General features: G+C 43.5%; 1 protein-coding gene across 1 annotated transcript in view; it reads left to right on the forward strand.

Annotated features, from left to right (window-relative positions):
- LOC106562896 (mitogen-activated protein kinase kinase kinase 1) overlaps positions 1–25,220 on the forward strand; it is an 81,563-nt gene that overhangs the window by 16,656 nt on the left and 39,687 nt on the right. Inside the window, exons 8-13 of the mRNA XM_082957558.1 lie at positions 4,656–4,842; positions 5,141–5,395; positions 7,471–7,592; positions 8,235–8,326; positions 10,084–10,276; positions 21,586–22,966. Coding sequence (XP_082813684.1) covers positions 4,656–4,842; positions 5,141–5,395; positions 7,471–7,592; positions 8,235–8,326; positions 10,084–10,276; positions 21,586–22,966 — 2,230 coding nt within the window. The remainder of the gene's footprint in view (positions 1–4,655; positions 4,843–5,140; positions 5,396–7,470; positions 7,593–8,234; positions 8,327–10,083; positions 10,277–21,585; positions 22,967–25,220) is intronic.

The raw sequence follows: 25,220 nt of genomic DNA on the forward strand, positions 1-25,220 counted from the left end.
CTAAGTTTGTTTTATTCACTGCTTTAGCACACTCCGCCAACCCGGATGTCCTAGCCGTGTCTGAATCCTGGCTTAGGAAGGCCACCAAAAATCCAGAAATTTCCATCACTACCTATAACATTTTCCGACAAGATAGAACTGCCAAATGGGGCAGAGTTGCAATCTACTGCAGAGATAGAACTCTGCAGCTATCATACTATCCAGGTCTGTGCCCAAACAATTCGAGCTTCTACTTTTAAAAATCCACCTTTCCAGAAACAAGTCTCTCACCGTTGCCACTTGTTATAGACCCCCTTCATCCCCCAGCTGTGCCCTGGACACCATATGTGAATTTATCACCCCCCATCTATCTTCATAGTTCATACTGTTAGGTGACCTAAACTGGGACATGCATAACACCATGCTGTCCTACAATCTAAGCAAGATGCCCTCAATCTCACACAAATTATCAAGGAACCTACCAGGTACAACCCTAAATCCGTAAACATGGGCACCCACTTAGATATCATCCTGACCAACTTGCCCTCTAAATACACCTCTGCTGTCTTCAAACAGGATCTCAGTGATCACTGCCTCATTGCCTACGTGCGTAATGGGTCCGTGGTCAAACGACCACCCCTCATCACTGTCAAACGCTCCCTAAAACACTTCAGGGAGCAGGCCTTTCTAATTGACCTGGCCCAGGTTTCCTGGAAGGATATTGACCACATCCCGTCAGTAGAGGATGCCTGGTTGCGCTTCAAAAGTGCTTTCCTCTCCATCTTAAATAAGCATGCCCCTTCCAAAATATGTAGAACTAAGAACAGATATAGTCCTTGGTTCACCCCAGACTTGACTGCCAGTGACCAGCACAAAAACATCCTGTGGCGTTCTGCAATAGCATCGAATAGCCCCCGCGATATGCACCTTTTCAGGGAAGTCAGGAACCAATATAGTCAGTTAGGAAAGCTAAGGCTAGCTTTTTCAAACAGAGATTTGATTCCTGTAGCACTAATTCCAAAACGTTTTGTGTCCATGGAGAATAAGAGCACCTCCTCCCAGCTGCCCACTGCACTGAGGATAGGATACACTGTCACCACCAATAAATGTACGATAATCGATTATTTCAATAAGCATTTTTCCACGGCTGGAAAAATCAGCAACTTCCCCAAACCCCCCCCCCTGCTTCCACTTCACCCAAATCCAGACTGCTGATGTTCTGAAAGAGCTGCAAAATCTGGATCCATACAAATATGCTTGGCCAGGCAATCTGGACCCTCTCTTTCTAAAATTATCCGGCGAAATTGTTGCAACCCCAATTTCTAGCCTGAGATCCCCAAAGATTGGAAAGCTGCCACGGTCATCCCCCTCTTTAAAGGGGGAGACACTCTAGACCCAAACTCTTAACTGACCTATATCCATCCTGCCCTGCCTTTCTAAAATTGGAGAGCCTGTTGTCCGGACCTCTGGCAGTCGCTATGGGGGTGCCACAGGGTTCAATTCTCGGGCCGACTCTTTTCTCTGTATACGTCAATGATGTCGCTCTTGCTGCTGGTGATTCTCTGATCAACCTCTACGCAGACGACACCATTCTGTATACATCTGACCCTTCTCTGGACACTGTGCTAACATACCTCCAAACGAGCTTCAACGCCATACAACACTCCTTCCGTGGCCTCCAACTGCTTTTAAATGCTAGTAAAACTAAGTGCATGCTCTTCAACCGATTGCTGCCCGCACCCTCCCGCCCGACTAACATCACTCCTCTTGACATTTCTGACCTGGAATATGTGGACAACTACAAAATATGTAGGTGTCTGGTTAGACTGTAAACTGTCCTTCCAGACTCACAGTAAGCATCTCCGATCCAAAATTAAATCTAGAATCGATTTCCTATTTCGCAACAAAGCCTCCTTCACTCATGCTGCCAAACACACCCTTGTGAAACTGACTATCCTACCAATCCTTGATTTCGGCAATGTCATTTACAAAACAGACTACATCCAGTTTGCTGAGTAGAGTGTTGGAGGCTATCACAGTGCCATCCGATTTGTCACCAAAGTCCCATATACTACCCACCACTGCGATCTGTATTCTCTCGTTGGCTGGCCCTCACTACTTATCCGTCGCCAAACCCACTGGCTCCAGGTCATCTATAAGTCTTTGCTAGGTAAAGCCCCGCCTTTTCTCAGCTCACTGGTCACCATAGCAACACCCACCCGTAGCACGCGCTCCAGCAGGTATTTTGCACTCGTCATCCGCAAAGCCAACACCTCCTTTGGCCACCTTTCCTTCCAGTTCTCTGCTGCCAATGACTGGAACGAATTGCAAAAATCTCTGAAGCTGGAGTCTTATATCTCCCTCACTAACTTTAAGCATCAGCTGTCAGAGCAGCTTACCTGTACACAGCCAATCTGTAAATAGCACACCCAACTACCTAATCTCCATTTTATTACTTACCCTCTTGCTCTTTTGCACCCCAGTATCTCTACTTGCACATCATCATCTGCACATCTATCACTCCAGTATTAATGCTAAATTGTAATTATTTTTGCCTCTATGGCCTATTTATTGCCTACCTCCCTACTCTTCTACATTTGAACACACTGTACATAGGTTTTTCTATTTTTCTTTTCTTTTGTGTTATTGATTGTACGTTTGTTTATGTGTAACTCTGTGTTGTTGTTTTGTCGCACTGCTTTGCTTCATCTTGGCCAGGTTGCAGTTGTAAATGAGAACTTGTTCTCAACTGGTCTACCTGGTTAAATAAAAGTGAAATAAATAAATAAATTCATAAAAATGAAGTCCTGATTCACAGTCTCCTCTGAACAGTTGATGATGAGATGTGTCTGTTACTTGAACTCTGTGAAGCATTTATTTGGGGTGCACTTTCTGAGGCTGGTAACTCTAATGAACTTATCCTCTGCAGGAGATGTAACTCTGGGTCTTCCTTTCCTGTGGCGGTCCTCATGAGAGCCAGTTTCATCCTACTCTTCACTGTTTTTGCGACTGCACTTGAAGAAACGTTAAAAGTTCCTGAAGTTTTTCGGATTGACTGACCATGTCTTGATGGACTGTTGTTTCTCTATGCTTATTTTTGCATTTATTTATTTAACCAGTGGGCTGGCCCGTCAGGAAGTCCAGGACCCAGTTGCACAAGGTGGGGTTCAGACCCAGGCCCCCGAGCTTAATGATGAGCTTGGAGGGTACTATGGTGTTCAACAGTACTTGTCAGTTGAAAAAAATTATAGCAGATACATTTCACAAAATAGCAAAGTTGTGTCGGAGCTTCCAAAACGGCGACCATCCAGTAACTCTTAATAAAAGCCAACAACTGAGCCCAGGGTAGGAATTCAGGAATCAGGCCCCAAATTAGACCCTGCACACCACTATTAGAGACCTCTTAGCTCTCAATCCTTACAGCCAAGGGATGAAAGACACAAATCAAATCAAAGTTTATTTGTCACGAGCGCCGAATACAATACTTGCGTACTATTGTTTGTACAGTCTTGGCTGATTTCTTTTGATTTTCCCAAAGAGGCACTGAGTTTGAAGGTAGGCCTTGAAATACATCCACAGGTGCACCTCCAATTGACTCAAATTATGTCAATTAGCCTATCAGAGGCTTCTAAAGCCATGACATCATTTTATGGAATTTTCCAAGCTGTTTAAAGGCACAGTCAATTTAGTGTATGTAAACTTCTGACCCACTGGAATTGTGATACAGTGAATTATAAGTGAAATAATCTGTCTGTAAACAATTGTTGGAAAGATTACTTGTGTCATGCACAAAGTAGTTGTCCTAATGGACTTGCCAAAGCTATAGTTTGTTAACAAGAAATATATAATATTGCATACCACTGAATGAGCTCATGCCCTACCATAAGTACATGCATGTATGCTAAATACACTAGCCTCAAGAATATCTTTGAACTTTAAGTACCACAGGTTAAGGTAGAATGCTCAGCAGGGCTTACCCAGGGCCTATGCTGGTGCCCTGGCTCTCTGTGTGTGAGTGTGTGTGTTTACGTGCGTTTATGAGCAAGTGTGCGCGTCTGCGTTTGTGTGTGTGCTTGTAGGTTTGTTGTGAGCTGGATCCTCTCCACGGCTTGGTTAGATGAGCTAGACAGCCAGGCACCAGCCCTTGTTTTGTGCGTCTGCCTGGGATGAAATGATAGAAGCCCATTTCTTGTTGTTTTTCCCCCTCAAGACATGAATACAATCAGAAAGGGTCTGTGTTACCCCCTCCGCTTCCGCAGTGCACTGAAACTGTAACCAGTTGTTTTTTGCTGAAAAATGTCGAACCGCAATTATGATAATGATCTGCAATGTCACATGACCCTTGTGCCAATCCAACAGGTAGAATATAGTTTCGAAAGAAGAGATTAGGATTTTTTCACCAGTTTGGTGACTGCTGTCTTCAGAAAAGGGAATTTTACCGCCCTCTCCTTTGACTAAATTCCCCCCATTTCATCCTGTTTGGAAAACTATATTCCTGACCATGCCTGTATCAGCATATTCTTGACCAAGGCTATTTGTAATATCAGTTGCTCAAAACATGAAAATGCTAATACTCAAATTTACAATTCAAACCTTGACTCTACTGCAACCATTTTAAAAAGTCCCCCAAAAGTTGCTAAATCCTCACTGGCTGACTTTGGCATCTTTCTCGGCAGCCATGACCCCTCTGTCTCCATTGAGAACGCGGCAGCGGTGGGTCATCCCCAGGCGTCATCATCGTCCCACAGCGAGGGGGATTCCAGAGGCTGGTCACCGTCCCAGGATGGGGACTTCACCCTGCCCCAATTCGGGGTCCAGCAGGTCCCCCAGACCTACAAAGAACTGGTCAAACCCTGGATCAAGGTGAGAGGGGTGGAAAAATAGATGTGGTGGAAAAATAGATGTGGGGTCTAATAATGTGGACCAGACCTGGATCAAACACATATGTACAATACTTTCAAATACTTGATTTACCTTTTGAGCTTGCATTTTGGGACTATTCCATTCCATTTTGGGATTGTGTTCCATTGCACTAGGCAAACCAAACCAACTGCCTTCATCCCTTTGCATACCAAGAGGGTTTACATGTAGTTGATGTCTGTATCAGATCAGTGCCATATTCCGTTCGTAGTTATAATTTTGAGTGTGTCCTCTTCTCCAGGTGTTTGGCATGGAGTTGGTGGGCTGCCTGTTCTCCAGGAACTGGAACATCCGGGAGATGGCCCTGCGGCGGCTGTTGCACGACGTCAGCAGCGCGCTCCTCCTGGCCAATGGTGAGCACTCCTGCCCGGGGGCCGGGCTGGGGGCCGGGGCGGGCTGTACAGAGGTGTCAGGTGATGTGGTGTTGGAGTCATGCTGCAATGTCCTCTCCATGGTGTGTGCCGACCCTGTCTACAAGGTCTACGTGGCCGCACTGGTGAGACTCTTTAATATTACTGTAACCCCACAGATCCTATGAAATTAAGAATCAAGTTTTACTGTGTAATTCTATAACTGTACCATACTCCAGCTGTCAGGGAAAGCATTTTGGACCCCTTAAAGTCTTAGGCCCTAGCCCAGCGATTCCCAAAAGTTTATCTTTATTAGGATGCCATGATGACAGCTAATCTTGGGGTTGGGACCCCATGTATTAAATGATAGAAAATCAAACTAACTTCTGTAATTTGATCAAAGGAAAGAATTGGATATGTCTAAGAAATATGGTTGTAGATCCATCTAGTGGTTGTTTCTGGACTGGGCCTTTTGATATTCATACGTGTTCCTGATAAGTGAAAGGCCCATATATAAAATATATCTTCACTTGATTAGTTGATTAGCGCTACCCGATCTCTGCGTTCACCCTTTGGCCCTTCTCCCTCCCACCCAATATTGATGAAAGTTATCTCTTGAATTGTGCTGAAGTTCACTTCAACAACAAGGTAGTCTGGTTAGCTCTAAAGTCCACTGAACATCCAGGAAGTCTCAACAGAGTCAAACCAGCAGGGATTCTCCAGGGACAGACTGAGCGAGAAAAAAAGGTCTTTCTCGCTATTTATTTACTTGGTCTCTTTGAATAATAGTTGATTTAAAAAAAAATGTATTTGTCATTTAGGAGACACTCTTACCTCTTACTTTTTTTTACTGATCCCTTGTGGGAATCGAGCCCACAACCTGGCGTTGCAAGCGCTATGCTCTACCTACCTAGACACACGGGATCCTAGTTCTGGTGCGTGTTTCAAAAAATGCAGGCCCTCTGGACAATCAACATTTCCACGCAGCACTTTGCTTCAGCAGAGCAGCAGTTATGGAAAACAAAAAAGTTCTGTCCTCTTGGGGGTTTTCCTGGGTGTTTAGTAGCAGACAGACTTTGGTGTTTACTGTATTCTTCTATCAAGACCAAGAAGAGGATGGTGGTGATGGCGGGTGGACAAAGAATACCACGGGCACCACCAGATTTGGAGTGGGCCAGATCGACTTAAATTGTCGCTTTGAAAAGGATCTATTTTGTTTGAGGTTGAAGAGTGCACTCGCATCACGGGGCAAAGTCGTTAGCTACGTGTGAACTACCTGGGACCTTGTAGCAAGTGAAAACACCAGAGCCACCATTTCAAGAACTTAGAGAAGTTGGGCTCTTATTTTCTTACCTTTTCGTACCATGTGATGTGGCCCTCCCTATTGGAAGTAAACACTTGTTTATTGATATGATCTGTCTGCTAAGAGTGGAGTAGACCGGGGAGCATGGAGTAATGGGGGTTGAGAGGGAGTGGAGTAGACTGGGGAGCATGGAGTAATGGGGGTTGAGAGGGAGAGATAGTGTGCATTGTGTGTGTGAGCATGAAAGAGCGAGTGGGACAAAGTAGTTAGAGGGAGGGAAGCATGAGGGGGAGGAAGGAGTAACCTTGCATTCCTGGCAGACGGAGAGTGAGAAAGAACTTTGAATCAGTCTCTGGGCAGCGTTCCAGTGCAACGCTCTATCAGTCACCAGTTCCCACGCCTCTTCTCTCTCTCTGGGAGTCAGGCTGAGGCGGAGCACCACCAATTCTCCACCTCCTGCCAAGGCCACAGAGGCCTCTCTAATGGCCTTGAGGTCAGGCCCAGACAGCCATATTGTCACAGGAATAGACAGAGTTGTAACTTGGTGGGGTCAAAAGTGCAATTCCTCCCACCATCGAACCACAGTGTTATGTTAGGGAGCTCCAAGAGGTCTTGTGTTTCTCATTGACTCTACTAAATGCCCAGAGATTTGTTTTCTCTCTGTCTCGTGTTTTCCAACAACTTTAACTTTTTAGGCCTATACTTTTTTCGCTTGATATATAGAATTCTCAACTCATACTTGATAGTAAGTTCTCAGTCATTAGTTTGACCAGCCCATCTAATATTTTGTGATGCTTTTCACTACACATCACCATATCTCCTTTTTAACTTTCCACACACTGGACACACAGTAACAATATTGGTACTTTATGTTTGAGTTGTAAATGTGAACCCTGGTCTCTTGTCCCCTTTCTGTAGAAAACCTTGCGGGCCATGCTGGTGTACACGCCCTGCCACTCGGTGTCTGAGTGCTCACGGCTGCAGCAGCTGCTCCGGCCCGTGGTGGAGACTATCCTTGTCAAATGTGCCGACGCCAACAGGTAAAGTCCGTCTCAAACTAAGTAGTGGGATAGATATGCGAGCCTGTCAGTGGTTCACTGCAACTGCTAGTAGCTAGTGCCCTTTGGTGGGGAATATCAAATATGACATGCACTTGTTAGAACTCCCCACACTGATCATACTGTATGATGTACTGTATATCAGGGGTATTCAAATATGAGCCAGGAGGTCCAGAGCACTGCTTCTTTTCTGTTCTACCTTGTAATTAATTGCACCCACCGGGTGTCCCAGCTCTAAATCAATCCCTGATTAGAGGGGACGAATGAAAATCAGCAGTGGAACTGGCATTGAAGTCCAGATTAGAATTTGTCTGATATACATCTTCAAGAACTGACTCAAACATGACCACCTTTTCTTATGATATAATACTGTATTCATTAGGTTGATAGTACATGAATTAACAGATTACATTCCCCATGTCTCATTTCAATGTCTCAATTGCACAATGTATAATCTTGGTTAACCCAGAACTACAATCTCACTGGTCAGATATGTTTACGTAGTCTGTCCACGATAGATTACAAACTGTAAAAAAAGTATGATTTCAAAATTAATGAAAAGCATTAGCAGTCTAGCATGGACATAAATACATTTTGAGTGTCGTTTCTCTATGTCATATCCAGTCATACCAGCCAGCTGTCAGTGTCAACACTACTGGAGCTGTGTAAAGCCCAGGTGGGAGAGCTGGCCGTGGGCAGAGAGATCCTCAAAGCAGGTAAAAACTACAAATCCCATTTATCCCCGCTGGGAGCTCAACTGAAATAGCACTATCTCTCCCCATATCACTTAAATTGATGTACAGTGGCTTGCGAAAGTATTCAACCCCCTTGGCATTTTTCCTATTTTGTGGCCTTACAACCTGGAATTAAAATTGATTTTTGGGGGGTTTGTATCATTTGATTTACACAACATGCCTACCACTTTGAAGATGCAAAATATTTTTTACAGTGAAATAAACAAGAAATAACACAAAAAAACTGAAAACTTGAGCGTAAATAACTATTCACCCCCCCAAAGTCAATACTTTGTAGAGTCACCTTTTGCACCAATTACAGCTGCAAGTCTCTTGGGGTATGTTTCTACAAGCTTGGGACATCTAGCCACTGGGATTTTTGCCCATTCTTCAAGGGAAAACTGCTTCAGCTCCTTCAAGTTGGATGGGTTCCGGTGGTGTACAGCAATCTTTAAGTCATACCACAGATTCTCAATTGGATTGAGATCTGGGCTTTGGCTAGGCCATTCCAAGACATTTAAATGTATCCCCTTAAACCATTTGAGTGTGGCTTTAGCAGTATGCTTAGGGTCATTTTCCTGCTGCAAGGTGAACCTCCGTCCCAATCTCAAATCTCTGGAAGACTGAAACAGGTTTCAGAATTTCCCTGTATTTAGCACCATCCATCATTCCTTCAATTCTGACCAGTTTCCCAGTCCCTGCCGATGAAAAACATCCCCACAGCATGATGCTGCCACCACTATGGGGATGGTATTCTTGGGGTGGTGAGTGGTGTTGGGTTTGCGCCAGAAATAGCATTTTCCTTGATGGCCAAATAGCTCAATTTTTGTCTCATCTGACCAGAGGACCTTCTTCCATATGTCTGGGGAGTCTCCCACATGCCTTTTGGTGAACACCAAACGTGTTTGCTTATTATTTTCTTTAAGCAATGGCTTTTTTCTGGCCCCTCTTCCATAAAGCCCAGCTGTGTGGAATGTACGGCTTAAAGTGGTCCTATGGACAGATACTCAAATCTCCGCTGTGGAGCTTTGCAGCTCCTTCAGGGTTATCTTTGGTCTCTTTGTTGCCTCTCTGATTAATGCCCTCCTTGCCTGGTCCGTGAGTTTTGGTCAGCGGCCCTCTCTTGGCAAGTTTGTGGTGACATATTCTTTCCATTTTTTTAATAATGGATTTAATGGTGCTCTGTGGGATGTTCAAAGTTTCAGATATTTTTTTATAACCCAACCCTGATCTGTACTTCTCCATACATTTTTCCCTGACCTGTTTGGAGAGCTCCTTGGTTTTCATGCCGCTTGCTTGGTGGTGCCCCTTGCTTAGTGGTGTTGCAGACTCTGGGGCCATTCAGAACAGGTGTATTTATACTGAGATCATGTGACAGATCATGTGACACTTAGATTGCACACAGGTGAACTTTATTTAACTAATTATGTTACTTTTGAAGGTAATTGGTTGCACCAGATCTTATTTAGGGGCTTCATAGCAAAGGGGGTGAATACATTTACACGCACCACTTTTCCATTAAATTTTTATTTTTATTTTTTGAAATAATATTTTTTTCCATTTCACATTAAATCCAAATAAAACTCAATTTCAATTACAGGTTGTAATGCAACAAAATAGGAAAAACGCCAAGAGGATGAATACTTTTGCAAGGCACTGTATGTGACTTAACAACAGTTTACAAATTTAAAAAAGATTAAACTGGCTACTCATTGTAAACGTCTCTACCTTTCTCCCAGGGTCCATCGGTATTGGCGGGGTGGACTATGTCCTGAACTGCATCCTGGGGCCCCAGATGGAGGCCAATAACTGGCAGGCCCTGCTGGGCCGCCTTTGTCTGATTGACAGGCTCCTGCTAGAGTTCCCTGCTGAGTTCTACCCCCACGTAGTTTCCGGAGGGGACTGCCGCCAGTCTCAGACCCTGGGGGAGAGGTCCGTGATTTTATAGTCATATCATATAGCCTTGAGCGCACAGCCTTGAGTTGGTGACCTTGGAAAAACAATTTGGTGGGTGCTTATATTTGTTCTATTTCACACATGCACAAGTATACATGTGTGAATTTGAGATATTTTTTTGTTGCATATCCTGGGGTCACGGCCAGTCTGTCATTATCAACATCGACCCTGGAGCAATTAGGAAAAAAGGAGGACAATTGAAAAATGTAGGGTTCTTCTTCGTAATATAACTTTTTATCATTAATTATGTATTATGATAGCTGAAAAACAAGACAATGTATTTTTCCCTGTGTTTGAGGAAGGGGAAGGGTAGACCCAAAGGTCCACAGTTCGAATCCCACCTCGGCCAGAATTTAAATTTCTAAACAACCACTTTAGTCTTCAAAAGTGTTCTTTTTCACATTAGTGAATTTAAAATCACCTAAGTTAATGGAACGATTATCATAACATATAGAAGTGTTGTTCTAATGAGGTTGCTTTATTGCTGTACTATACTCCCATTACCTTGTTTATGCAATTAGTATCTTAAATTATCAGTTATCTGCTGCGGTTTCTTGTGGACTGCATATTACCAGATATAATTGTAAATATACTGAACAAAAACAAACGCAACATGCAACAATTTCAACGATTTTACTGAGTTACAGTTCATCAAAGGAAAACAGTCAATTTAAATATATTCATTAGGCATGAATCTATGGATTTCACATGACTGGGAATACAGATATGCATCTGTTGGCCACAGATACCTTAAATAAAAAGGTAGGGGCCTGGATCAGAAAACCAATCAGTATCTGGTGTGACCGCCGTGCAGCGTGACACATCTCCTTTGCATAGAGTTGATCAGGCTGTTGATTTTGGCCTGTGGAATGTTGTCCCACTCGTCTTCAATGGTTGTGTGAAGTTGCTGGATATTGGCGGGAACTGGGTCACGCTGTTATACACGTCGATCCAGAGCATCCCAAACATGCTCAATGGGTGACCTGTCTGGTGAGTATACAGGCCATGGAAGAACTGGGACATTTTCATCTTCCAGGAATTGTGTACAAATCCTTGCAACATGGGGCCGTACACAGGGCTGTGGCGGTCATGAAATTTTGTCAGCCGGTTATTGCCATGCAAAAGACTGCTGGTCTCACAGTAATTAACTTAAACATGTTTACCATCTCCAGGCCTCTAGCCATACAAGCCGCTGTTGCGTGCCTTTGGAACATCTACATTAAAAAAAGGCTAATAAATCAATTTAATAAACACCATCACAACAAATCCATTATTTATTTTAGTCAGATCTAAAGAAACATTATAATATGAAAATAATGTATTTCCAAAGAAGAGAATATGTGTTGGCCTACTGTAGACCTAAGTTATCTGGCTATGCTCCATGCCATAGGCTGTAGGCTTGTTCATTTAGATGACAAGATATGGTTCATATGCCATTATTGTATTTTATCTGATTTTATAGTAAAATGAATATAGTTGAACTTAGCTGAATAAAATAGAAAGGATATTTTTCCCATTACAGATTGCCTGCGCGCATATGAAGTTGCTATATATTGCTATAAGTGAAAATTTGAACAAGTCCTATATGCTAGATTTAGAGTTATTTGGCAACTTTAGTTGTGAATGATACAAACCTTAGAATATCTTGGAAATCAAAACATATATGGGCTGCATGGTGTGACTATAGGCTATTTGTAACGGGGTGAGTGACTGGTTGCCGGGAAGTCAGGCGCAGGAGAGCAGAGATGGGTGATAACAGGAGAACTTTAATATACACCCTGGCCCAAAGGCACAGGCGAGGCAGCACAAAGCACAACCACAGTAACATGAACCGGATAAACGAAACAAACAAACCTAGGTTTGAATCAAACCTAGCGCAAGCCAGCCTGTAGCGTAACACCCTAAACAAAGAACAATTCCACACACAGACATGGGGGAAACAGAGGGTAATATACATTTAGTCTTATGAGGGAATGTGAACCAGGTGTGCGGGAAAACAAGACAAAACAAATGGAAAATGAAAGGTGGAGCGGCGATGGCTAGAAGACCAGTGACGTCGACCGCCAAACGCCGCCCGAACAAGGAGAGGGACCGACTTCAGTGGAAGTCGTGACACTATTGATGATTTGAGAAAGTAGCAAAAACAGATTGCTCTGTTCCTTGTCTCAGGCTGCACAGCTACTTTCTCATCAACTGATCATATTTTCACGCATCAGACTATTCTCAATTTGATCTTGTCTTTACTAATTATTTTTGATTTACAATGGCCCATTATCAAATGGGCAGGAACAGGGACAGTGGAAAAAAGACATGTCATCTGTATGCACTCAAATAGCCTAGTGAATGTAGGCTGCACGCTTTCCCGCCGGTCTGTTATGTAGGTTACTTCGGTTTAATAGCGGAGCATATGCTTAATATATAATATGAGCAACTGAGAAATAAATATAAGAACACTTACTTCACTCCATGCATCAACCACTGTTTGACGAGCATGCTCTCGCTGCTCGATAGGTGATATTCTCCCAAACTCTATGCCATGGTCTCTCTCCAACCTTGTTCCTGCAGCTACCCAGTGCTTAGTTTGGGAAACCAAGTGTTATCTGTTCGGGACGTCAATGTTTTCGCAACAAAATGCGATAATACAGTGCACACAACAGTGATTACTCAAATTTTGGAGTATAGGCTAGACCAATTAAGTACCAAAACATCTTAAATACGTTTTATGTTTTTCTGCCATACATACAGTTGAAGTCAGAAGTTTACATACACTTAGGTTGGAGTCATTAAAACTCGTTTTTCAACCACTCCACAAATTACTTGTTAACCAACTATAGATTTGGCAAGTCGGTTAGGACATGTACTTTGTGCATGATACAAGTAATTTGTCCAACAATTGTTTACAGACAGATTATTTCACTTATAATTCACTATATCACAATTCCAGTGGGTCAGAAGTTTACATACACTAAGTTGATTGTGCCTTTAAACAGCTTGGAAAATTCCATAAAATGATGTCATGGCTTTAGAAGCCTCTGATAGGCTAATTGACATCATTTGAGTCAATTGGAGGTGTACCTGCTGATGTATTTCAAGGCCTACCTTCAAACTCAGTGCCTCTTTGCTTGAAATCATGGGAAAATCAAAAGAAATCAGCCAAGACCTCAAAAAATAAATTGTAGCCCTCCACAAGTCTGGTTCATCCTTGGGAGCAATTTCCAAACGCCTGAAGGTACTACGTTCATCTGAACAAACAATAGTACGCAAGTATAAACAACATGGGACCACGCAAACGTCATACCGCTCAGGAAGGAGATGTGTTCTTTTTCCTAGAGATTAACGCACTTTGGTGCGTAAAGTGCAAATCAATCCCAGAGCAACAGCAAAGGCACACCTGTGAAGATGCTGGAGGAAACAGGTACAAAAGTATCTATATCCACAGTAAAACAAGTCCTATATCAACATAACCTGAAAGGCCGCTCAGCAAGGAAGAGGCAACTGCTCTAAACCGCCATAAAAAAGCCAGACTACGGTTTGCAACTGCACATGGGGACAAAGATCGTACTTTTTGGAGAAATGTTCTCTGGTCTGATGAAACAAAAATAGAACTGTTTGGCCATAATGACCATCATTATACCACCGTTATGTTAGGAGGATAAAGGGGGGAGGGGCTTGCAAACCGAAGAACACCATCCCAACCGTGAAGCACGGGGGTGGCAGCATCATGTTGTGGGGGTGCTTTGCTGCAGGAGGGACTGGTACACTTCACAAAATAGATGGAATCATGAGGTAGGAAAATTATGTGGGTATATTGAAGCAACATCTCAAGACATCAGTCAGGAAGTTAAAGCTTGGTCGCAAATGGGTCATCCAAATGGACAATGACCCCAAGCATACCTCCAAAGTTGTGGCAAAATGGCTTAAGGACAACAAAGTCATGGTTTTGGAGTGGCCATCACAAAGCCCTGACCTCAATCCTATAGAAAATTTGTGGGCAGATCTGAAAAAGTGTGTGCGAGCAAAGAGGCCTACAAACCTGACTCAGTTACACCAGTTCTGTCAGGAGGAATGGGCCAAAATTGACCCAACTTTTCGTGGGAAGCTTGTGGAAGGCTACCTGAAACGTTTGACCCAAGGTAAACTATTTAAAGGCAATGCTACCAAATACTATAGAGTGTATGTAAACTTCTGACCCACTGGGAATGTGATGAAAGAAATAAAATCTGAAATAAATAATTCTTTATACTATTATTCTGACATTTCACATTCTTAAAACTTCTTTGGGATAGGGGGCAGTATTTTCACAGCCGGATAAAAAACTTACCCGATTTAATCTGGTTACTACTCCTGCCCAGAAACTAGAATATGCATATAATTAGTATATTTGGATAGAAAACACTCTAAAGTTTCTACAACTGTTTGAATGGTGTCTGTGAGTATAACAGAACTCATATGGCAGGCCAAAACCTGAGAAGATTTCATACAGGAAGTGCCCTGTCTGACAATTTGTTGGCCTTCGGTTGCATCTCTATCGAAAATACAGCATCTCTGCTGTAATGTGACATTTTCTAAGGCTTCCATTGGCTCTCTGAAGCCACCAGAAAGTCGAATGGGGTGTCTGCTGTCTCTGGGCTAAGTACAGGAGCTCTGTTTGTGAGTGGTCTGCTCAGAGGCAGGAGATGCGCGTTCATGAGATGTGGCCATTTTTTTCTTTCTGCCTTTGAATGAATACAACGTTGCCCGGTTGGAATATTATCGCTATTTTACGAGAAAAATAGCATAAAAATTGATTTTAAACAGCGGTTGACATGCTTCTAAGTACGGTAATGGAATATTTAAAAAATTTCTGTCACGAAATGCGCCCACGCGTCACCCTTCGGATAGAGACCTGAACGCACGAACAAAACGGAGCTATTTGAATATAACTATGGATTATTTGGGACCAAAACAACATTTGTTGTTGAAGTAGAAGTCCTGGGAGTGCATTCTGATGAAGAACAGCAAAGGTAATCCAATTTTTGTAATAGTAATTCTGAGTTTACTGAGCCTCGACGTTGGCGAGTGTCTGAATAGCTAGCCGTGATGGCCGAGCTATGTACTCAGAATATTGCAAAATGTGCTTTTGCCGAATAGCTATTTTAAAATCTGACACCGCGATTGCATAAAGGAGTTCTGTATCTATAATTCTTAAAATAATTGTTATGTATTTTGTGAACGTTTATGCTGAGTAATTTAGTAAATTCACCGGATGTTTTCGGTGTGTATGCTAGTTCTGAACATCACATGCTAATGTAAAAAGCTGTTTTTTTATATAAATATGAAAATATTTAAATATTTAAATAAATAAAATAAATAAATACAGTAGGGGAAGAGGTAGTAGTTTGGGCTAAATTATAGATGGGCTATGTACAGGTGCAGTGATCTGTGAGCTGCTCTGACAGCTGGTGATTAAAGCTAGTGAGGGAGATAAGTGTTTCCAGTTTCAGAGATTTTTGCATGTTTTTGTAATGTGGTTGGATTAACGAGAGTCTTATCTTTCAAATGGTGTAAAATAGACATATGTTTGAGAAATTGAAGTTATAGCATTTTTAAGGTTTTGTATTTCGCACCACGGTCTTCCACTGGCTGTTGAATAGAGTGGTACGCTCACGTCCCACGTTTCCCATAGAAGTTAAATTATTGCATCTGAGCTCCTAGAGTGTGCGGCTCTCCTTTTCTTTTTCAAGTGTTTTACTCCGCTAGCCAGCACCTCACCTAAACAGGTGTGCATTTCTTTCGCCTCCATGTCAGCTGTTATGACATTATGACATGGTTAGGAATGTGTCATAACGTGTGATGGCACTAAGTGTCAAGTAAAGTGTTACCAGAAGGGCCCCTGCTGGTGACTTCACCATCTCACAGCACTCTCAAGCAGCTCACCCCACTACCCATCCCCCACACCCGAAACCAGGAGTCAAGGGGTGATGAACTCTAGCTCTCTCTGGAACTTTCCTTAACCTGTTTTTGTTGGTTGACAAGATCACAGCTTGGGACTTTGACACTGTGTATACTTTGTTACAAAATGCAATGACAATTTGATGGCCAGATATTATAATAAAGTTGATGTTCATTAGTAGTAAAGGCCTACATTTAATGACAGGTATTTCTAGTAACACAGCATGTTTTCTGGATGAACACACAGTTCAAATGTTATAGGCCAATGCATGTTTTGCCATTTACCATATGCCTTCTGAAAGAGGTCATACCTGCCTCAGAGCTGGCCTGTTGCCCGCATCAGCAAACCAATCCCCTGTGGTGGCAAATGTCCGCAAGCGAGACATCCACTCCCTTATGGGGCTTTTTGGACATCTAAAATGAACAGGATGAATGTATCAGACTACCACAAGAACAACTAGCAATACATGTCAAACCTAATGTAAACTAGGCTAAAATAGTAAGCCTATAAGAATCCATGGTATTATTGGAACATTTTCTGTATTCAAGCAAATAGGCTAATCAAGCATCATGGCAAATTAGTCAACAGGCTATATCAAATCAAATCAAATGTATTTTTATATAGCCCTTCGTACATCAGCTGATATCTCAAAGTGCTGTACAGAAACCCAGCCTAAAACCCCAAACAGCAAGCAAAGCATGTGAAAGAAGCACGGTGGCTAGGAAAAACTCCCTAGGAAAAACTCCCTAGAAAGGCCAAAAACCTAGGAAGAAACCTAGAGAGGAACCAGGCTATGAGGGGTGGCCAGTCCTCTTCTGGCTGTGCAGGGTGGATATTATAACAGAACATGGTCAAGATGTTAAAATGTTCATAAATGACCAGCATGGTCAAATAATAATAATCATAGTAGTTGTCGAGGGTGCAACAAGCACGTCCGGTGAACAGGTCAGGGTTCCATAGCCGCAGGCAGAACAGTTGAAACTGGAGCAGCAGCACGGCCAGGTGGACTGGGGACAGCAAGGAGTCATCATACCAGGTAGTCCTGAGGCATGGTCCTAGGGCTCAGGTCCTCCGAGAGAAAGACAGAAAGAGAGAAAGAGAGAATTAGAGAGAGCATATTTAAATTCACACAGGACACCGGATAAGACAAGAGAAATACTCCAGATGTAACAGACTGACCCTAGCCCCCCGACACATAAACTACTGCAGCATAAATACTGGAGGCTGAGACAGGAGGGATCAGAAGACACTGTGGCCCCATCCGATGATACCCCCGGACAGGGCCAAACAGGCAGGATATAACCCCACCCACTTTGCCAAAGCACAGCCCCCACACCACTAGAGGTATGTCTCCAACCACCAACTTACCGTCCTAAGACAAGGCCGAGTATAGCCCACAACGATCTCCGCCATGGCACAACCCAAGGGGGGGCGCCAACCCAGACAGGAAGACCACGTCATTGACTCAACCCACTCAAGTGACGCACCCCTCCCATGGACGGCATGGAAGAACACCAGTAAGCCAGTGACTCAGCCCCTGTAAAAGGGTTAGAGGCAGAGAATCCCAGTGGAAAGAGGGGAACCGGCAAGGCAGAGACAGCAAGGGCGGTTCGTTGCTCCAGCCTTTCCGTTCACCTTCACACTCCTGGGCCAGACTATACTTAATCATAGGACCTACTGAAGAGATAAGTCTACAGTAAAGACTTAAAGGTTGAGACTGAGTCTGCGTCTCTCACATTGGTAGGCAGACCATTCCATAAAAATGGAGCTCTATAGGAGAAAGCCCTGCCTCCAGCCGTTTGCTTAGAAATTCTAGGGACAATTAGGAGGCCTGCGTCTTGTGACCGTAGCGTACGTGTAGGTATGTACGGCAGGACCAAATCGGAAAGATAGGTAGGAGCAAGCCCATGTAATGCTTTGTAGGTTAGCAGTAAAACCTTGAAATCAGCCCTTGCCTTAACAGGAAGCCAGTGTAGGGAGGCTAGCACTGGAGTAATATGATCACATTTTTTGGTTCTAGTCAGGATTCTAGCAGCCGTATTTAGCACTAACTGAAGTTTGTTTAGTGCTTTATCCGGGTAGCCGGAAAGTAGAGCATTGCAGTAGTCCAGCCTAGAAGTAACAAAAGCATGGATACATTTTTCTGCGTCATTTTTGGACAGAAAGTTTCTGATTTTTGCAATGTTACGTAGATGGAAAAAAGCTGTCCTTGAAACAGTCTTGATATGTTCTTCAAAAGAGAGATCAGGGTCCAGAGTAACGCCGAGGTCCTTCACAGTTTTATTTGAGACGACTGTACAACCATCCAGATTAATTGTCAGATTCAACAGAAGATCTCTTTGTTTCTTGGGACCTAGAACAAGCATCTCTGTTTAGTCCGAGTTTAAAAGTAGAAAGTTTGCAGCCATCCACTTCTTTATGTCTGAAACACAGGCTTCTAGCGAGGGCAATTTTGGGGCTTCACCATGTTTCATTGAAATGTACAGCTGTGTGTCGTCCGCATAGCAGTGAAATTTAACATTATGTTTTCGAATGACATCCCCAAGAGGTAAAATATATAGTGAAAACAATAGTGGTCCTAAAACGGAACCTTGAGGAACACCGAAATTTACAATTGATTTGTCAGAGGACAAACCATTCACAGAGACAAACTGATATCTTTCCGACAGATAAGATCTAAACCAGGCCAGAACTTGTCCATGTAGACCAATTTGGGTTTCCAATCTCTCCAAAAGAATGTGGTGAGACTATATCATGGACTGACTGATTTTAATTCATAAACAAATACGTAAGTATATAATTTGCATTCAGAAAGTATTCTGATCCCTTGACTTTTTCCACATTTTGCTACATTACAGACTTATTGTAAAATGGATTAAATAAAACATATCCTCATCAATCTACACACAATACCCCATAATGACAAAGAGAAAATAAGTTTTTAGAAATTTTTGCAAAAATAAAAAACAATACAGAAATAGCTCAGGTGCATTCTGTTTCCATTGATCATCCTTGAAATGTTTCTACAACTTGATTGGAGTCCACCTGTGGTACATTCTATTGATTGGACATGATTTGCAAAGGCACACACCTGTCTATATAAGGTCCCACAAATGACAGTGCATGTCAGAGCAAAAACCAAGCAATGAGTTCGAAGAAATTGTCCGTAGAGCTCCGAGATAGGATTGTGTGGCAGCACAGATCTGGGGAAGGGTACCAAAAGAAATTCTGCAGTATTGAAGGTCCCCAAGAACACAGTGGCCTCCATCATTCTTAAAGGGAAAAAGTTTGGAACCACCAAGACTCTTCCTAGAGCTGGCCGCCTGGCCAAACTGAGCAATCGGGAGATTGGCCAGGGCGGTGACCAAGAACCCAATGGTCACTCTGACAGAGCTCCAGAGTTCCTCTGTGGAGATGGGAGAACCTTCCAGAAGGACAATCATCTCTGCAGCACTCCAACAATCAGGCCTTTGTGGTAGAGTACCCAGATGGAAGCCATTCCTCTGTAAAAGGCACATGACAGCCGGCTTAGAGTCTGCCAAAAAGGCACCTAAAGGATTCTCAGACCATGAGAAACAAGATTCTCTGGTCTGATGAAACCAAGATTGAACTCTTTGGCCTGAATGCCAAACGTTACGTCTGGAGGAAACCTGGCACCATCCCTACGGTGAAACATGTTGGAGACAGCATCATGTTGTGGGGATGTTTTTCATCGGCAGGTACTGGGAGACTAGTCAGGATCGAGGGAAAGATGAACGGAGCAAAGTCCAGAGAGATCCTTGATGAAAACCTGCTCCAGAGCACTCAGAATCACAGACTGGGACGAAGGTTCACCTTCCAATAGGATACCGACCCTAAGCACACAGCCAAGACAATGCAGGAGTGGCTTCGGGACAAGTCTCTGAATGTCCTTGAGTGGCCCAGCCAGAGCCCGGACTTGAACCCAATCGAACATCTCTGGACATACCTGAAAATAGCTGTGCAGCGATGCTCCCCATCCAGCCTGACAGAGCTTGAGAGGATCTGCAGAGAAGAATGGGACAAACTCCCCAAAAACAGGTGTGCCAAGCTTGTAGTGTCATACGTAAGAAGACTCAAGGCTGTAATCACTGCCAAAGGTACTTCAACAAAGTATTGAGTAAAGGGTCTGAATACTTACATAAATGTGATATTGTAAGTGTAGTTTAAAAAAAAAACCTGTGACCTGTTTACATAGATAGCAAAGCTGTTTACATAGATAGAAAACTTTAGCTAGATAGCTAATGAACTTAGCTAGTTGAATAGCATTTATTAAAATGGGCAATAACTTAACCATGGTAATGTTAGCAGATTGCGTTATATTTTACTTGGACAGTTCTCTTACCTATGAAAATGAGAGCTACTGTAAATGTACTATACTGTTACCATGCTAGCTAGCTAGCTTGCCAGGTAGCTAAGCTATGTAGCAGCTATTGATAGCCACAAGTTAGCGGTTACTATTTAAATTCTATTGTTGGAAAACAAGTTGGCTGTGGTTAATATCAGCATTGCAGTATAATTCATGTTTTTAATCTGATAGTCCAAGAGAAAGTTGGAGAAGGTTGGCTAGCTAGCGAGCTACAGTTCTGTCTCAATCGTGCACTGTCTGGACGTTGCTCTTTTTTTCCCAAGTGGTTGAATGAGTCATCCAATAGCCTCCATTGTTCAAAATATGGAGTGGTGTGAGGCTGTGTCCTTCTTCCAAAGAATGAGAAGCAATACATGATTGGCTTTTGAAACATGGACATGGAGATGGTGATTGGACATGGTTGACAGCCTAATATGAGTTAAAATAGCGCCACCTGCCGCCCCGGTCCCATTTTTACTGTCTTTGGTATGACTCGGCCGGGAATTGAACTCCCAGTCTCAGGGCAGACACTCTAACCACAAGGCCACTGAGTAGGTATAGCCTGGTATATCCTCGACCACCGAAACAAGGTCAAGACCTTTTAGACTGGAGTGCGTATCCTTTGACACATAGCCTTGACCTGGTCCATTAATCTAAATGTTCATTGCCAGACTCCTAAGGTTCTATTATATATTCTCTGGGCCTTTTAATAAACACCTCAAACTTTATTAGAAATGGTGTCCTGATTAGTAGTTTGTTATTCAGTATTTTGGGCTATTTGTAATGTTGGTAGCATTATGGAAATGCTAAACCTTTTTTTCAAGTAAGAATATATAGACTCATAACCACTCTCCATTCTGGATTTCTTTCTTGAATCATACATTTGTATCTCACACAGTGCATTTATTGCAAAACATTGTACACTCTCTAGGGAATAGGGAGTCATTTGAGACACAGCCTTTTAAGTTGTCCTTCTCCTCTCTCCAGGTATCAGAAGCTGCTTCCCTTGCTGAGCTTCACGCTGCAGTCCACCGACAACTCCCACTCCATGGTGGGTAAGCTGTCTCGCCGCGTTTTCCTGAGCGCCGCACGCATGGTGGCCCGCGTGCCGCATGTCTTCGTCAAACTCCTGGACATGCTTAGCATCATCAGCTCCACGCACTACGCCCGCATGCGCCGCTGCTTGCTCGCCATCGCCGAGGAGATGGACATCCTGGACGCCATCAACCTGGGCCTGGAGATCATGGACTACAGCACCAGTGAGGCACATGAACTGGTCAGCGCCGCCTTCCTGGAGCCCTCCGCACCTCAGAACTCGCCCAACATGACCGAGAGCAACACACCAACGCATACGATTCAGCTAGCCAGTGGAAAGGGAGTGAGAGGTTGCTTTGGCAAGGTGGGAGCAAGTCCTGAGGATATTACTGAGAGGTTAGCGGCCATTTCAACTAGCACCTGGCATCCCGATATGGCAGCTTCCGCGTGCAGTGGGGCCCAGGCCGGGCACCCAAAGCTTCCTGTTCGGGCACGTAACTGCCCCCTCAGCCAGTTTCTGAACTCCTCCTCTTCCAGCCAAGCCCCTAGCCTCCCCTCACCCTCCACCTCCTTCCCGGGCCCTGACAGCAATCCCAAACCCCGACCCCAGAGTTTCGTCCCCAGCAAGCTGGCATCTTCTGCCTCCTCCTGCTCCCCTGGCGCCCAGTGCATGTTCCACCAGCAGAAGCCCTGTAGCAGCAAGGACCCTGAGAAGCAGCTCCCCTCCACCTGCTTCACCCAGGCGCAACACGTCCCCTCCAGCCAGATCCACAGACCAAAGCCCTCCCGATCCACCACCCCCGAGTTGCCCAAGGTCCTCTGCACCCCATCCACACCAAGAGTCTCTAAGAGCAGCTTGAAGCTGGACCTCCAGGGGGAGTCAACCAGCCTTTCTACTAGCACCTCCGGAGGCGAAGGCCTCTCCACAGAGGGCCACATGGAGGGAGCCACCACCCTTATCACCAGCGAGGACAGCTGCTTCACCCCCATGGAGGAGAAGTTATGCGGCTTGAACGCCTCAGCCGAGCTCAATTCCTCCATGGAAGACCTCCTGGAAACCTCAATATCGGTAGCCGGCGATGCCACCACCATCACCTTCCAGTCGGAGGTGGCCGTGCTATCGCCAGAGCAAGTCGGGGACATGCCAGGGGGAGGGGGGGCTGTGGGGACGTACAGTGAGGATGTGACGCAGCACCAGAAGTGCAAGGAGAAGATGGAGGAGGAAGAGGCGCTGGCCGTGGTCATGGCCATGTCGGAGTCACAGGATGCGCTGCCCGTCATCCCCCAGCTACAGGTGGACAAGGACCAGGACTGCATCATCGTCCAGGCAGATGTGAGTTAATTAAAACACCCTCAGGAACTTACATAAGACCAATTTCCCAGACACAGATTTAGTGTAAAACTGGACAAAAAAATACTTTGAACTGAGAATCTTCATTAAGCTTGCTTCTTAGTCCAGGTCCGGCAAATTAACCAATAAAGGTTTAGACTCAATAAAATGTTTACCTTAACAATACAAGGTTGAGTAGACATAATAACTGGCAGACGAGTAGAGAACATTGAACATTGTTACACCAAAGCTCATAGACTTCATCTGAATTATATCATACATATCAACCTGTTGACTGCTAAACCGTATTATAAACCGGTTAGTTTGGGACCTGGATGCTGATTGGTTGAAACAGCATTTCCGCCTTGTGTATATCAGACAATATACCACGGGTATGACACAAAAATACTTGCTTACTGTTTTATTTAGGTTGGTAACCAGTTTATAATTGCAATAAGGCACCTCGGGTTGTGGTGTATGGCCAGTATACCACGGCTAAGAACAGCCCTTAGCTGTGTTATATTGGCCTTTTTGCTTAAATAAACCATGATTTACAAATAGTATCCCCCACCAGCTCTCCAGAAAAGCCCAAAAAGTCTAACATGTAGCATGTACAGGTAACTTCTAAAATAATGGAAACGCTTGAGTAAATGATGGATACAAAGTATATTGAAAGCAGATGCTTTCACACAGGTGTGGTTCCTGAGTAAATTAAACAATTAACCTCTATGGGACCCCTTCCCGTTCTCATCCCGTTAACGGGATTGATGTTGACAACAGCCAGTGGAAAATCAGAGCGCCAAATTTAAAACAGCTATAATCTCATAATTCCATTTTCTCAAACAATCAACTTCTCGTTAATCTAACCACATTGTCTGATTTCAAAAAGGCTTTATGGCGAAAGCATAAAATTAGATTATGTTAGGACATAAACTTCACAAGAAACACCACACAGCCATTTTCCAAGCAACTAGATGCATCACAAAAACCCAAAACACAGCTAAATGAAGCACTAACCTTTGACGATCTTCATCAGATGACACTCCTAGGACATTATGTTACACAACACATGTATGTTTTGCTCGATAATGTTCATATTTATATCCAAAAACAGCATTTTACATTGGCGCGTAATGTTGAGAAATGTTTTCCCTCCAAACCCACCGGTGAATCAGCACAATGAGCACACATAGTACTTAAATTCTCATCGTAAACATTGATCAATATAGAACTGTTATGTACAGAATTCTAGATACACTTCTCCTAAATGTAATCGCTTTGTCAGATTTCAAAAAAGGTTCACGGCGAAAGCACAATTTGCAATAATCTGAGTACAGCCCAGATGACACTAACAACTAGCAAACAGAAACCCGCCATCTTGGAGTCAATAAAACTAAGAAATGACATTATAAATATTTACTTACCTTTGATTATCTTCATCAGAAGGCACTCCCAGGATTCCCAGCTCCACAATAAATGTTCGATAAAGTTCATATTTATTTCCTAATAATCCATTTTGTTCGCGCGTTAGGTTCACTATCCAAATCCACTACGCGCGTGCTTACTTAGTCCAGACGAAAAGTCAAAAAAGTTATACTACAGTTTGTAGAAACATGTCAAACGATGTATAGAATCAATCTTTAGGTTGTTTTTATCATATACCTTGAATAAAATTCCAACCGGACCTATCCGTTCTCTTTAGGAGTGAATATGAACTCAGCTCGCTCCCAAGTCATTGCGCGTGACTTGAGCCCATGCCTTATAATGGGACACCAGTTTACCACAGCTGGTATTCCCTTCAAATTCACCATAGAATCTTCAACCACCGTTCTAAAGACTGCTGACATCTAGTGGAAGCTTTAGGAAGTGCAAAATGAACCCTAAGTCACTGTATACAGTCAAGGCAATCACTTGAAAGGACTACAAGCACCAGACTTCCCACTTCCTGCTTTACTTTTTCTCAGGTTTTTGCCTGCCATATGAGTTCTGTTATACTCACAGACACCATTCAAACAGTTTTAGAAACGGCAGAGTGTTTTCTATCCAAATCTACTAATAATATGCATATTCTAGTTTCTGGGACAGAGTAGTAACCTGTTTAAATTGGGTATGTTTTTCATCCGGCCGTGAAAATACTGCCCCCTAGCCCATCCCATCATGTTTACGGTCATATATAAAAATGCTGGGCAGGCCATTATTTTGGCTACCATGGCTATGCCCCCATAGGAAGACAATGGGCATGAGTGGTCATTGAATA

The sequence above is a fragment of the Salmo salar genome, chromosome 11 (genome assembly GCF_965601325.2).
Source record: "Salmo salar chromosome 11, fSalSal1, whole genome shotgun sequence".
Classification (NCBI taxonomy): Eukaryota; Metazoa; Chordata; class Actinopteri; order Salmoniformes; family Salmonidae; genus Salmo; species Salmo salar.